The sequence below is a fragment of the Peromyscus eremicus genome, chromosome 6 (genome assembly GCF_949786415.1).
Source record: "Peromyscus eremicus chromosome 6, PerEre_H2_v1, whole genome shotgun sequence".
Lineage (NCBI taxonomy): Eukaryota > Metazoa > Chordata > Mammalia > Rodentia > Cricetidae > Peromyscus > Peromyscus eremicus.
Genome location: NC_081421.1, coordinates 93,602,669 through 93,616,647, shown reverse-complemented (window position 1 = coordinate 93,616,647; position 13,979 = coordinate 93,602,669). Strand labels below are relative to the sequence as shown.

General features: G+C 44.7%; 1 protein-coding gene across 1 annotated transcript in view; it reads right to left on the bottom strand.

Moving 5' to 3' along the window:
- Window positions 1-6,875, bottom strand: part of Abca4 (ATP binding cassette subfamily A member 4) — a 126,128-nt gene extending 119,253 nt beyond the window's left edge. The window contains exons 1-2 of the mRNA XM_059266177.1: window positions 6,743-6,875; window positions 5,648-5,787 (exon numbers count right to left, since the gene is read on the bottom strand). Coding sequence (XP_059122160.1) covers window positions 5,648-5,787; window positions 6,743-6,864 — 262 coding nt within the window. The 5' untranslated portion in view covers window positions 6,865-6,875. The remainder of the gene's footprint in view (window positions 1-5,647; window positions 5,788-6,742) is intronic.
- Window positions 6,876-13,979: the final 7,104 nt, after the last annotated feature.

Below are 13,979 nucleotides of genomic sequence, written 5' to 3'. Positions count from 1 at the left end.
CAGTAAGAATTTCTACACATGAAGCTTGAAAAAGCTTAAAAAAGGATTCTAAACACATAAAAATGGAATCAAACTTGGCTTCTTGGTAACCGTCTTTTCTCCAATAGGCTCTGTTTACTGCCAGCGAACAGAGGCATGGCTCCTTTAAGAGATGGCTTCCTGACTCAGCATTCTGGCAAAACCCACAACCACATGGCTCTTTTAAGAGGCCCTGCTACCAAACACTTAAAGAGCAGCAGGTAATGTACTACTCGGTGGCAGTATGGACCCCAAAACTCCCCAGAGTTGGTGTGTTAAATGTGGCTCCCGCCAGTACCTCCACCATAGAGCTAAGGACTCAGAACCAAGGAATGGGGCAGATTTGGTCCTAGCCAAGCCTGATTAGCAGATTGAAGACTTATGTGGTAAGAAAAAGACAGAGATATGCAGTAAAGACAGATTCAGATAAAAAAAAAATTAAAAAAAAAAAACCTCTAAAGAGTTTACAGTATGTTTAGAAATATACATAGGCTTGGGGGAGTAAAGAGAAGGTATAGGCAGTCATAAAAAAGAAATATTTTTATATAAAAATATAGTTTTAAAATAATAAAGTCCTTAAAAAGGGAGTAAAGTAATATAAAAAAAGTCATGTAGTCTGGATACTGTATGTTATTGTGTTGTCTTTGAATTGTTTGGTAGCTAAGGAGCAATAGCTGCTAAAAAACATTTGATTATAAATGTTGCTGGATTAATCCAATCTATATATTTAGAAAGTACGTTGACTTCAAAACTTAAGTCAAAAGATATGTTACTTTGGAGAAGAGTTATGCTTTTATTTCCATAGGAAATGAGAGGCTCTGGATTCATTCTGGGTTTAGAAAAATCAGGTTTGCTCCAGGAATACCCCCTGAAAAATCTCCAATGGGAAACAGATGGCCCAGATGATCCAATGTTTCATAGTGCTTCTATTACAGTTTCCTTTGAGTTCTGCATCCAGAAAGGCTTCAAGGCTGCTGGCTGAGATGATCCAGTCTCACAGAACTCTCCAGCCAAGACTTAACCATTATTCTGAATTTTTCTCAGGGTCCCCTAAAGATTACCAGTGTCCCCAATCAGCAGGAAGTAGTCTATAGAACTATGCCCACATTCCCAAAAATGAATTATGGACAGTTGTCATTGTTTGGGGGAGGGTTGGTTATAAGCTGTTATGGATAATGATCAGAGAAAAAGCTAAACAAAGGGGATTAGATTCAGGGATCTTGTTTTGAAGAGAAGAAGAGGGGACATAGTTTAGATATGATAGGATGAAAGGGTAGATTAATGAACCTACTTTTAAAGAGTAACAACTTGTTTAAAATGTTTTACATTGCTATAGATTTTAGTTTATTGATACAAATTTAAACTTAATATTGTTATACTGTATATATATTTCTATTCTTGTGTGAGATATTATGTTTATGTAACTCATTTAAAATTGTAATGGATAATTAAAAAATAGATTAATAATTAGTCATCTATGATAATCATATTTGTAGCCATGTTAGTTAAGTCTTCTAGGTATACATAGATATATTTCAGATAGATAGGTAGTCTTCAAACACTTCAAAGACCTACAGAATATGGCATTTAAAATGTTTTAAAAATTTAGACTTTCTGGACAGTGAGACATGTCTGCTCCTGACAGCACCAATTTACTTCAGAAAAGAGTATGGGCATCAAAGACACTCCATATGGAGTTTATCTTCACCTTGACAAAAATAGCCATTTGGGCAAGAAACTTTTCTTGCCTGGACTTCTTGATCAACTTGACATACAGGACCCATACAAAGGTAACCACTGAACTTTGCTTGACAAAATGGTCCTTCAGGTTCCTGATTTGCAGAGAAAACTGCAAGACATTCTACAGGACACAGAAAAAAGTGAATGAGAGACTCTAGGCCTGCAGGCTGAAGACTGATGCCCCAACTTTACAAGAAAACTTGGAATGACTGTCCAGGCTGTCAGCTGTCTCTGTCTACCCTACAAGACTCCCAAAAGTTGCTTGCATCCTTCTCCCATTTCTCAGGTAGTATTATATACTTCTGAGGTCTTTGATGTGGTTAAAGTCTAGATACTTACAATTTTCCTTAGTTATGATAAAAGATAAGTTATATATAAAACTTTAAACTTACAAATATAAGATAGATATCTTCTTTTATATTGTAACTATAATTCTTACTCGATAATTATTTTGTTATATGTAATATTACTGTGTTGAAGTTAAAACCTTCCTTTTTGAAAAAGAAAAAAAGGGGAAGTGCTGTGGATATCGCTCTATATAAATACAGCACTGATTGGCCAGTGACCAGGCAGGAAGTATAGGCGGGACAAGGAGAGAGGAGAATTGAGGAAGGAGGAAGGAAAGAGAAACCGGCTGGAGCCACCGCCAAGACAAGGAAGATGTAAAGTACCGGTAAGCCACGAGCCACATGGCAAAGTAAAGATTAATAGAAATGGGCTGAATATAAGAGTGAGAGCTAGACAATGATAGGCCTGAGCTAATGGCCAAGCAGTTTAAATAATGTAAGAGTCTGTGTGTTTATTTTATAAGTGGGCTCCGGGACTGGCGGGACTTGGCAGTGGGAGCTGGAGGAAAATTCTCCAGCTACAATACAGAGATATTTTTCAGGTAGATAGGCAAGCTTCAAACACTTCAAAGACCTATAGAATATGACATTTAAAATGTTTTAAGGCCAGGCAGTGGTGGTGCACACCTTTAATCTCAGCACGCAGGAGGCAGAGGCAGGTGGATCTCTTTGAGCTCCAGGCCAGCCTGGACTACAGAGTGAGTTCCAGGAAAGGCTCCAAAGCTACACAGAGAAACCCTATCTCAAACAAAACAACAACAACTAAAAAATGTTTTAAGAACTTAGGCTTTTCATGACAATGAGATATGTCTGCTCCTGACAGCACCAATCTACTTCATTGAAGAAACACCATAAGGAGTTTGTTTTCTTTATAGCAAAAGCTAGCTATGTGGGCAAAGAAATGGCCCTTGCCTCAATTGCTGACCATTACTGTCCAAACTGGGCCAGCAGGACACAAGAAAGGCGACTGCCTAACTTTGCCAAGACAAGGTAGGACAATCTTTCAAAATTCCCTGCTTCACAGAAAAGTCTGTCAGATATTCTAGGCCTGTGAGCCAGAGCTGGATGCCCCCAATGTTACAGAGGACCTTTGGGTGACTGTCCAGGCAGCCTGAGGTCCCTGTCATTAGGTAACATTTCATTCTTTGGGGTCTTTGATGGAGTTGAAGACTAAATAGTTATAATTATAGTTTTCCTTAGTTATACTAGAAAGTAAATTAGATACAAAACTTTAGACTCTCCAAGATGATAGATAATTAAGTATTTTCTTTAATTTTGCCAAATGCAAATGGATTAGTGCTACTGTAATTCTTAATAACTGTTTTTGTTGTATATAATCTTACTATGTTAAAGTTAAAACCTTTCTTTTTAATTAGACAAAAAGGGGGAAATGCTATGTGATAATCCTCTTGTACACTGTAAAGATTTGTCATTCTGATTGGTTTAATAAAACACTGACTGGCCAGTAGCCAGGCAGGAAGTATAGGGAGGGTGAACAAACTGAGTATTCTGGGAAGAGGAAGGGCAGAGTCAGGAGTCACCAGCCAGATGCAGATGAAGCAAGATGAGGATGTTGTACTGAGAAAAGGTAGCAAGCCACATTGCTAAACATAGATAAGAATTATGGGTTAATTTAAATGTAAGAGTTCGTAATAAGCCTGAGCTACCAGCTGAGCATTTATAAGTAATATTAAGCCTCCAAGTCAATTATTTGGGAAGCAACTTCTGGGTTTTGGGAGTTGCTGGTAGGACAGAAACTTCCATTTACAGGAGGGTGCCAGATTCTATTTCCAGTCTTTCCCCTTTCTGACTCCCCATGTTCTCAAAGCCCTCTGCTTCTCCATATGATGAGGGGCATCATTGTCTACCCCATTTTTGTTCTCTAGGTGGCTGTGGGTAGGCACTCAACCCATCCATCTCTCTATTCCCCAGAGACCAGGCCAGTATATACCTCACAGTAGGTGCCAAATGTGTGCTGAGTATAGGAGGGCTGGCTGGTGACATCACCGTCTTAACTTTACTGTTTGTAACTTGGATAAAAGCTGCCTATTCGGCCTCTCTTGCCCCCTTGGCTTCCCTTGGAAGTCCTTTCCTTATGCCGTCATCCTCTTAGGGTGATCTTTACAGTCACACACCTTTGTCTTCTCAGCACCACCTGCTGCCTCTGCCCTCCATTCCTGGAAGTATCTTCACCCACTAGCAAACATTTCTTAAAAGATGCCTCTACCCACAGGCCCACAGCAACCCTTAGATTCCTGGGGCTTTACTGCCTCACAGCCTCTGCATTACAGATGCTCAGGCAATGGGTTTCAATGTTCACACCTTGTCTCCCCTGGCGTCCAAGGTGAAGCCTACTGAAGATGAGCAAGCCCTGCAGTGCTCAGGTAAGACTTTGAAGATCTGGTGCTGTGGTTGCTTTGTTTGCCTCTTGTTTCTCCCCTGAGACTGGGAGACATTTCCACCCCTCCTCTTCGCTGTTCCTCATTCTAAGTGGCTCTCTTGCCTGGGTGTCTGGTTCTATTTTATTTCATGAGCATTTGGTATTTTGCCTGCATGTATGTCCATGTGGGGGCATCAGATCCCCTGGAATTGGAGACAGATAATTGTGAGCTGCCATGTGGTCACTGGGAATTGAACCCAGGTCCTCTAGAAGAGCAGCCAATGCTCTTAACCACTAAGCCATCTCTCCAGCCTGGGACTATCTGGTTCTTGCTATCTTTCTGCACACTCTGTGTCTGTAGCAGCTCACAGCCCAGTTCCTCATTTCCTTTACCTGTCCCTCACTGGACCTGGCCCCTTCTCTCTGTTCCACTATGTCTACCCCGTGGTACCCTTTATGCCTGGCTTTCTTTGATATCCTAAATTCAAACATTCCAACTACAGCCGTCAGTCCTTCCATCTCACTCCTTTTTCCCACCAGTTAAACAGGATCATAGAAGCCACCAAGACTGCTGTTCCACACCTTTCAATTTCCCCCAGTTAATCTTTGTGTTCCTGGCTTCTCATGCAAGCTCGATACAGCCCAAGCTCGATGCAGCACAAGCTCAATGTATATAGTTCCAGGGCCTCCCTGATCTTCTGTGGTATCTCCTTACAACCTCTTCTCTACATTATATCCTGTTCTTAACTGCCCCATGTGCATCATTCTGGATGCTAAATATTACTGGAAATGTACATTAGAAGTCTTTGTGTATGTATGCATGTGAACGCGCGCGTGTGTGCATGTGTGTGTGTGTGTGTGTGTGTGTGTGTGTGTGTGTGTGAATGCAGGTGCACACATGCCACAGCATGCATATAGAGGTCAAAGGACAACCTCTTTGTGTTCACTGCTGTGTGAGACAGACTAGCTGGCCTACAAGCTTCTGGGGATTCTCCTGTCTCTGCCTTGCATATCACCATAGGAGTGCTGGGATTACTAGCGTGTGCCTCTGGTGCCTCTGGCATCTTGTCACAGGGGGTGGGGAAGTGGGGGGTGGGGGGTGGTGTTGCCCCACTCTTTATAGCCTCTGGTGCATTAGGCTGAATGGGGACACCCAGGTTACCTGCAAATCTCTCAGGGTGAGTCCGCAAAGTGTCCATGAGTCGGGACAAGGTTCGAAGTTCAGTCCAAACCTGGCTAAGATGCTGGATCTCTGGTGTGTCCATGAAGAGCTCTTGAAAATCTCGATACACTCTTGCCAAGCTATAGAAAGGAGAATGCCTTATAAATAAATAAATAGCTATCATTTTTATAACAATATAGTTAACAGCCTTGTGCTATTTTTAAATTGCGTGCTTGACTTAGCATAGCCCCAATTTGATGGATATTTATAATTTTAACACTGACAGATGATGAGTGATTTGCTCAATATTTGAGTTGCAGGAGAGCAAGACGGCCTTGAACCCTGTGTTCTCTGAGTCTATTGTTCTGAGGATGTTGGAAGATATTACCAGTAAGTCTTCCCAGCCTTCATCCAGTTCTCTGGGTTCTTCACCACCCACCCTTAGGGATGGGACCCGGTGCCACATTTCATCCACAAAGTCCACCCTGTGCAAACCCATCAAGGCTGACTGGACAGGGAGAATGAAGATGGGCAACTGGTTGTTCAGTTTTGTGGGTTAAAAACCACTCTGTGGGAGCCACATCCCAAGATTCTTCCTCTCGAGGTCACTAACGACAATTTAAGTTGAGGATTTGGAGTTCATTACTTTCTTCTAAGAAGTAAACTTTACATTGTAAATACGTCTTCCTGTTTCCCTGCGCTGCTCCTTGTCATTTCTCCCAGGCCTTGTCTAAAGAAGCCTTTGGAGGAGACAGAGATGGCTATGAGCAGCCTGTGGTGGAGTGTGAAGGAAGTCAGTTTTTCTTACACAGTACTTCCGCCTTCCAGAGGATGAGGGGACACATCACAGCCTGGGCTGCTATTAGATTCTAGGTCACCTCTTGGGCACAAAGATGAAGCAATCGTGTCCATGTGGTTTAAGCTGGAAGGTTTTTCCCCAGGTGCCCTGCCATTAAGAGGCTATTAGGTAGGAAGTTGCCCCTCCCCACTTCAGAGCCCCTCCTCTGCAGGTGGGAGCACATACTGCTGCGGCATAGGGTGGTATGGGAGGGGGTGCAAGTTCCTTTCCTGTAGGTGGGGAATCTCAGCACTTACATGGAGTTGTTATAGTTTGACACAATTCCAGGAGATTCTCCCGGGGTGGGGTTTTGAAAACAAGGGTTGTTCAGATTGCAGAAAATCCCCTGGAGCCATGGTAACATTCCTGCTGAAGGCATTGCCTTGTTGGGAAAATGGCCTAAAGACAGAAAGTGAAGACAAGAAGGAATTAGTCACAGAGGTCAAATAGGAAAGCATCTGCCTTCTCCGCTTGCTTATGAAGCAGGAGCATCTAATACAGACTAGGCCTTGTGCTGTGTACCGGAGCTCCATGATAGACAAGGAGACAGATGATGTTCTAGAGCTCTCAATCTGTAGGATGTGACCTCTTTGGTGTTGAGCAACCCTTTCACAGGGGTCACCTAAGACCATAGGAAAACACAGATATTTACATTACAATTCATAACAGTAGCAAAATTGCAGTTATGAAGTAGCAATGAAATAATTGTATGGTTGGGGGTCATCACAACATGAGGAACTATATTAAAGGGTCGTAGCATCAGGAAGGTTGGAAACCCCTGTCCAAGGGACTTAGATGGACATATGGAGGGGAACTGAGGCTGGAAAATAAGTTTCTGGAGGAGGGCAAGGAGGCGGTGAGTTGGCTCAGGGAGGGTCAGAGGCTGTTGGTGATGACAGGGGACAGGCCTGCTGAGTTCTTTCCATGGCAGGCGTGGAGGCTGTGTACTCCTGGGAGTGACAGAAAGAAGCAAAGGCTTGTTGGACAGGAGGTGGGCAGAGCAGTGGAGGTTAGAAACTCAAGAGCAGGGAATGTAGCGGCTTTCATAACTCTTGAGGCGTCCATGTCACCTGCCTAGAAGGAGAAGTCATCATCCTGGCCAGAAACCACCACAGGGGACCTTCCAAGAAGGCTGCTCTACATACAAAGCAGGCTTGGAGATGCCTTGAAGCTCCAGGGAATAATATTTATTGAAGTATGATCTGTACTGTCCCTTCTCATTTCCCCCGCCTGGCACCATGTAAAACAAATCCCCTAAATCAGTCATGATAAAAAATAAGTTGGGTGGTAGTGGTGCACACCTTTAATCCTAGCACTTGGGAGGCAGAGGCAGGTAGATCTCTGTGAGTTTGAGGCCAGCCTGGTCTCCAAAGTGAATTCTAGGATAGCCAGGGCTACATAGAGAAACCCTGTCTTGAAAAACCAAAAAAAAAAAAAAAAAAAAAAAAAAAAAAAAAAAAAAAAAAAAAAGACCTAAATTTGTAATATAGCTAAGTTTAGAAAACAACAAAACAATAAAAAATTATATACACGCTGGGCGGTGGTGGCGCACACCTTTAATCTCAGCACTCGGGAGGCAGAGCCAGGCGGATCTCTGTGAGTTCAAGGACAGCCAGGGCTACCAAGTGAGTTCCAGGAAAGGCGCAAAGCTACACAGAGAAACCCTGTCTCGAAAAACCAAAACCAAAAACAAACAAAAAAAAAATTATATACACACAATAAAACATATAAAATACATACAAAACAAAAAAATACATAAGAAATACATACTCAGGGATATGTTTGATTCCCAGAACTGCAGAATGAAAGAAATTAATAAGCAAACAGTTCATTCTTTCAACACACCACTACAACCAAGATTGTACACGTTTTAAGACACTAGAATTTGTGAAGCTTTGATGAGCCTGGTTTACACATCAAAGCCTCTGAAGTGTTAACAGAGGTGATACCCCCATTTCAAGCCAAGAGCGTCCTAAAGGGAAGGACAGCCCAGGTCTTCTGCGGCCGTACTCACATTGATGTTGACTGTAGAGTGGGTTGGCATTCCTCAGCCAGATTAACACCAAAAACAAAGACAAAGGCCACACAAGTTCCACCACAAAGCGAATCTGGAAAGAGAGAATAAAAAGAAAGATCAAGGGTGCTGAGAGATTTGGGGAGATACAGACAGAGGAGAGAGGACTTCCTCTGTACACTGTCAGAGCACCAGGACTGGGCTGTGCTACAATCACACCCCATCTAACACTTTGGGCAACAGTGGATCACATGCCCCACAGCAGCCCCATAAGTCATGATGGAGCCAAAACATCCCTGTTACCGTCTTAACATTGTAGTGTCTGTGCTGATGTCTCATCACCTAAAACTACAGCATGTACAATTATATATAGCAATGCTACTCGATAATGACAATGTGACTGTTAGAGGTGTGTATATTTACTGTGTTTAAATCATTAATTGAGAGAAAAGTCTATTCATAAAAAAAAAAAAAAACTAACAAAAAACCCATAAGTTTGAAGCGAAGTGTGATGGCATGTGTCTATAACGGCAGCACTTGGAAGGCTGAAGAGTGAGTTCAAGGCCAGCAACTTTGAGACTACCCTGTCTCAGAAACAATTCATTGTAAGAAGTTGACTGTTGTAAAACCAGCAGCAGCCCCATGCATCCTGTGTTTACTGTCTCCTGCTGCATCATTTTCCTTCGTCTTGATTTAATCTTGTGTTTATTACGGCTCTAGGAGCAATAGACTACACTATGCATAAATATGCATTTATACCGTAGAGCTATGTTGCATGGGTGTGTAGTGGGCTCTGCTGGGTAGGTCTTTGTCAGTACACTTTACAAGGTGCAAAAGGTGATGAAATGACCTAATAAGGCACTTCCCAGAGTCAGTCCCATTGTTAAGAGTAGCCTGACTATTTACCTGAAGAACTTCCTTCTTTCAACCTTACTCCTCCACCACCTCCTGCCTGATTCATTATGTCAGCCAGATTCTGTGTTCCTCTGCATTCTACCTGCATCTGTTCCTGAAACTGCCTCCACACGAGGCTGAGACAAAGGATCTCAGGGCTTGAAGATGTGACTGTGTACATGGATGCAGATTTTTTTTCCCCTTTTGGGTTTTTGAGGCAGAGTTTCTCTGTGAACCCCCAGCTGTACTGGAACTCATTCTGTAGACCAGGCTGGCCTCCTAAATGCTTGGATTAAAGGCGTGTACCACCACCAACTGGCTATGGATGAAGATTCTAATAAACTCCTGGGTAATGCTGGTGCCTCAGACTGTAAAGATCTCATCATCTCTCATTCCGTGAATGAGCAAAGAAACCTACAGAGGACAGGTGACTTGTGCAGTGTCACAACAGGAAGCAAAATCCAGCCTCCTGCCTGCCAGGCCGTCTCTCTTCCCACACCGTCCCATGGCTTTGCCACCTTCTGGTGCATGGTAGACCTTGCCTGAAGGTGGCCATTGAATTCATGAATGAACTAGGGAGTAAATGACTCTGAAATACTGTGCCCCAAAGCAAAGTCAACAGAAATCCAGTTAGTCAGCATTTTTTCCTTCAACAAGATCTGTTGTTGAAGGGAGGCAGACATACTACCATGGCTCCTCCTCCTCTTCCCCAACCAGAAGAGGCAGCCGATCTCCATCTATCCCAGAGAGCTGGTATATAGACAGAGACTTGCTTTAGAGTTAAGAGAGTTCTCCTGACTCCAATAGAGGAGGCACCTCACGGCGGCGGTACTCACATCCCAACACTGTACACAGTGGGAGGACTGAGATGTGAACTTATGAAGGAGAAGAGGGAGCGGGAAATGTGAATTGGGGAATTAGACATGAAGGAGACATCCTAGCAGGCTGATGCTCGATAAATGTTTGTTCCCTGCCTGCTAGTAAGGAAGAACCACATGCTGCTTAAAATAACAACAAAAACGAACAAAAACCCCAGAAGGTTGGTGGCAACCCAGTTCTGACACATCTGAAAACTGGTGGTTGAAATAGATCGCGTGAAGCTGGGCGGCGGTGACGCACTCCTTTAACTGTGCACAGTGGGAGGCAGAGGCAGGCAGATCTCAGCGAGTTTGAGGCCAGCCTGGCCTACAAATCAAGTTCCAGGACAGCCAGGACTGTTACACAGAGAAACCCTGTCTTGAAAAAAAACAAACAAACAAAAACAAAACAAAAAAAGAAAATAGATCACAGGTTAAAAGAAAGCAAAAATGTTTACAGGTACATGGTAACTCTTTAAAAAGGCTGCACTCAACACATAACCAGGGAGAAAATGTTAGAGGAAACACATATTAATACAGCAAGAAGACAGGACAGTAGGTTTCCCTTAATGTGCTCGGGTTTTCACGGCTTTCCTATCTACCTCTTCTCCTACAGAGTGACAAAACACCAATATTGGGCAATTCCCACCTGGTGTTTAAGGAGACTGCTCCCAGGAACACTTGCCAGCCGTTAGAATGGTTGGTAATTGCTCACAGGGCACGCAACCTCCAGAACCTCCCTGGCCTAATCCCCTGCCAACCCCCATCACTCTTGCTATCTCTCGGTCAGTCCCTAGACCAACACTCATGGGCCCATCTGCCTCCACTGTGACTCCAGCACCCCATACAAGGCAGGATTCATGGACGTCCCCATCACATTTTTATGGAATGAGAAGTTTTAGTCAGGGGCCTTGGGTGCTTCTCTGGAAAGCTGGAGTTGACACAGGGACTCAGGCCGTCAACAGTCAAAAGACTTAATGCACTGCCCCCCACAAAGGCATGTATACCAGCTTCTCTCTCACTTCTCTTCCAGATCGTCCTGTAAGGACGGTGGGGGAACGGGTTTGACAAGATGGCATTGTGACAGGTGCAAGGGATGAGACTGGAAGTCGCTCTGGGTGTCTTCACCAAGGAAACAAGACACTTGACTCCTGAGACAACTGCTCGTACTGTTGGCTCTCTACCAACGAGATTACAGCCTTCTTGCCGTGTGTCAGCCCGTGAGTTGTCTGGGATGCTAAATGCCACTCTGGGAATGGCAATGTGAGAATGTGAAGATTTGGGTTTGCTTAATTTCTGAGTCTCTGTTTTCTCATCTCTAAAATGGGTATGCTGTTCTGTCCTATAGTATAATGAGAACTAAGAAGAGACTACTCTGGGGCCAAGTACTAGGGTTCACGACGCTGGGAAACCCTCCTAACCTCTCTGTGCCACAGAGGCTCATCTGTGAAAAAAGGAATGGTACCTGTCTCCCAGAGCCATTGTGATAACAATGACAGAAAGCTGAGCCTGGCCCACAGACCACTTACTATTGTGTCTTAAGGTCATCACAAAGGCCACAGGGGCACAGTGGGAGATACCAGGTTGTAGAGAGATGATTAAATAAATACAATGAAAACGAACAGCAGTCTCGTACCCCTCCCCCACACATTCATGTCTCCTCCCTTTATGGCAGTGGTTCTCTACCTGTGGGTTGTAACCCCTTCGGGGGTCACATATCAGATATTCTGCACATCAGACATTTACATTATGACTCATATGTAGCAAAATTACAGTTCTGAAGTAGCAACGAAATAATTTTATGGTTGGAGGTCGCCATAACATGAGGAACTGTATTAAAGTGTTGAAGCATTAGGAAGGTTTGGGAGCATGGGGTCCCCTGAGAAACTGACCACACACTGTCCTCTCCTCCATACTTAAAGAAAGGCTTGGATGTGTAAGTTCATGGTCATGGGGGGAGGGGGGGCTATTTTGCCTTCCTGCCCCCAGGAAGAGGGTTCTAAACTCATGCTAGTACATCTCATCTGTCTAGGAAATGCTACTCACAAGTTTTGGGGTTTGATTCGTTTTTGTTGTGAAAATGTTTTCTTGTTTGTAACTACTGTGCAGTGTCATGGTACTTGGACCTTTGCTTCGCTTATTTTTATTTTTTGCATGTGTGTGAGTGTGGTATGTGTATGTGTTTGTATGTTCCTATGTGTGCAGGTGTGTGTTAGCGTATTTCTGTGTATGAGCGTGTGTGTGTGTGTGTGTGTGTGTGTGTGTGTGTGTGTGTGTGTGTAAGCCCCAGGGACATTGGGTGTCTTCCTAGTGTTCTCCACTTTGTTAACTGAGGCCAAGCTTTTCACTTTCTGAACCCAGGGTCCCTTGTTTCAGTGAGTCTGACTAGGCCAGCTTGCTCCCCGGATCTCAAGTCTCCACCTCCCTGGAGCTGAGAAGACAGGCAAAAATCACCAGTCCCCTCGGGTTTCAGGTGGGTTCTAGGGCCCAGAACTCTGATCCCTACACTTGCATGGCAGTACTTCAGCTGCTGAGCCCGCTCCCAGTTGTATTTGTGTTAATTTTTTAAGTTATCCTTCCTTCTAATTTGTCCCCGTTCTGGACTACCCTGCAGGCCTGCCTCTGCCCCATGGTTCCCTTCCTCTCTCCAAACAGCCCCCTTTTCCCTTGAGATCTTTCCCCACTCTGTATTTGGGCATAGCTGGTCTGTGAAGTCGCCATGACTGAAGTCCTCTATCAGAGGAAGTGGGGGTGTGGGGGTGTGGGGGTGTGTGTGGGGGACACGGACTGACCCTCCTCACTCCCTTGCGCCTGCGCTCTTTGTCATGTCTCTGAATTTGGGCCGTTCTTCTCTCCACACGACCCAGGCCCCTCCAGCCAGCAGCCTCCCTCAGTAGCCCTTACCCAGCTGCAAGCTGGACTCATGGGCATCTCAAGCCACATCCAGAGGGACATCAGAATCCCCCCCCCAACTTTTTTAGGTAATTCCAGTAGCCAGACAAGGCTGAGAACCCCCATCCCAGCATAGCTGGCCGTCTTGAAGAAGCACTGGGGAAGCTGATATTTTTCCTCTGCATGCAATCTGGATCAGCCGCCCTTACAGGCCACTCTCTGCACAGAGACCACCTGTGGTCCTCTCTCCACCTCGCAGAGACAGGTGGGTCCTCCCAGCAGCCTCTTCCCCTCCCCCAGAATCAGTACCACCAGCCCAGAAGGGCATCGTGGCCCTCGCAGCTCAAGTGTACACAGGCATGCCCTAGGGAGAAATTCCACATTGTAATAAAAACATGTCTCCAGAGTCGTGCCCCCCCACACACACTTTAAGCATGTCTGTAACTTTAATTAAGCCCAGCCTAAGCTCAGAAGCACCACCACCACCCCCCCATGGAATTTTTTTTTAACTATACTGGTATTTCCTTATTCCCGCTCCCCTCCCCCTCCTTACCATTCAGTCTATGAGGGGGAGGAAGGGTTCCTGGGGAGGGCAGAGTCCTGCTTGTTGTTTTAAAACAGCCAGTTAGGTTTTCTCCCTTCCCTCTCTGTTTTCAATTTAAAAGGGAGGGAGCCAGAGCTTGAGAGCAACAGGGCTGATCCTCCCTTCTGAGCTGAGAATCCAGACGGGACTCAAACCTGGCCCAATGCCACCCACAGTCTGGCGCACTTGGAGCTGATGCCCAGCACTCCTGGCACCCGATGCTCTCTTCCCCTAATGCTGGGCCCAGCACTCCT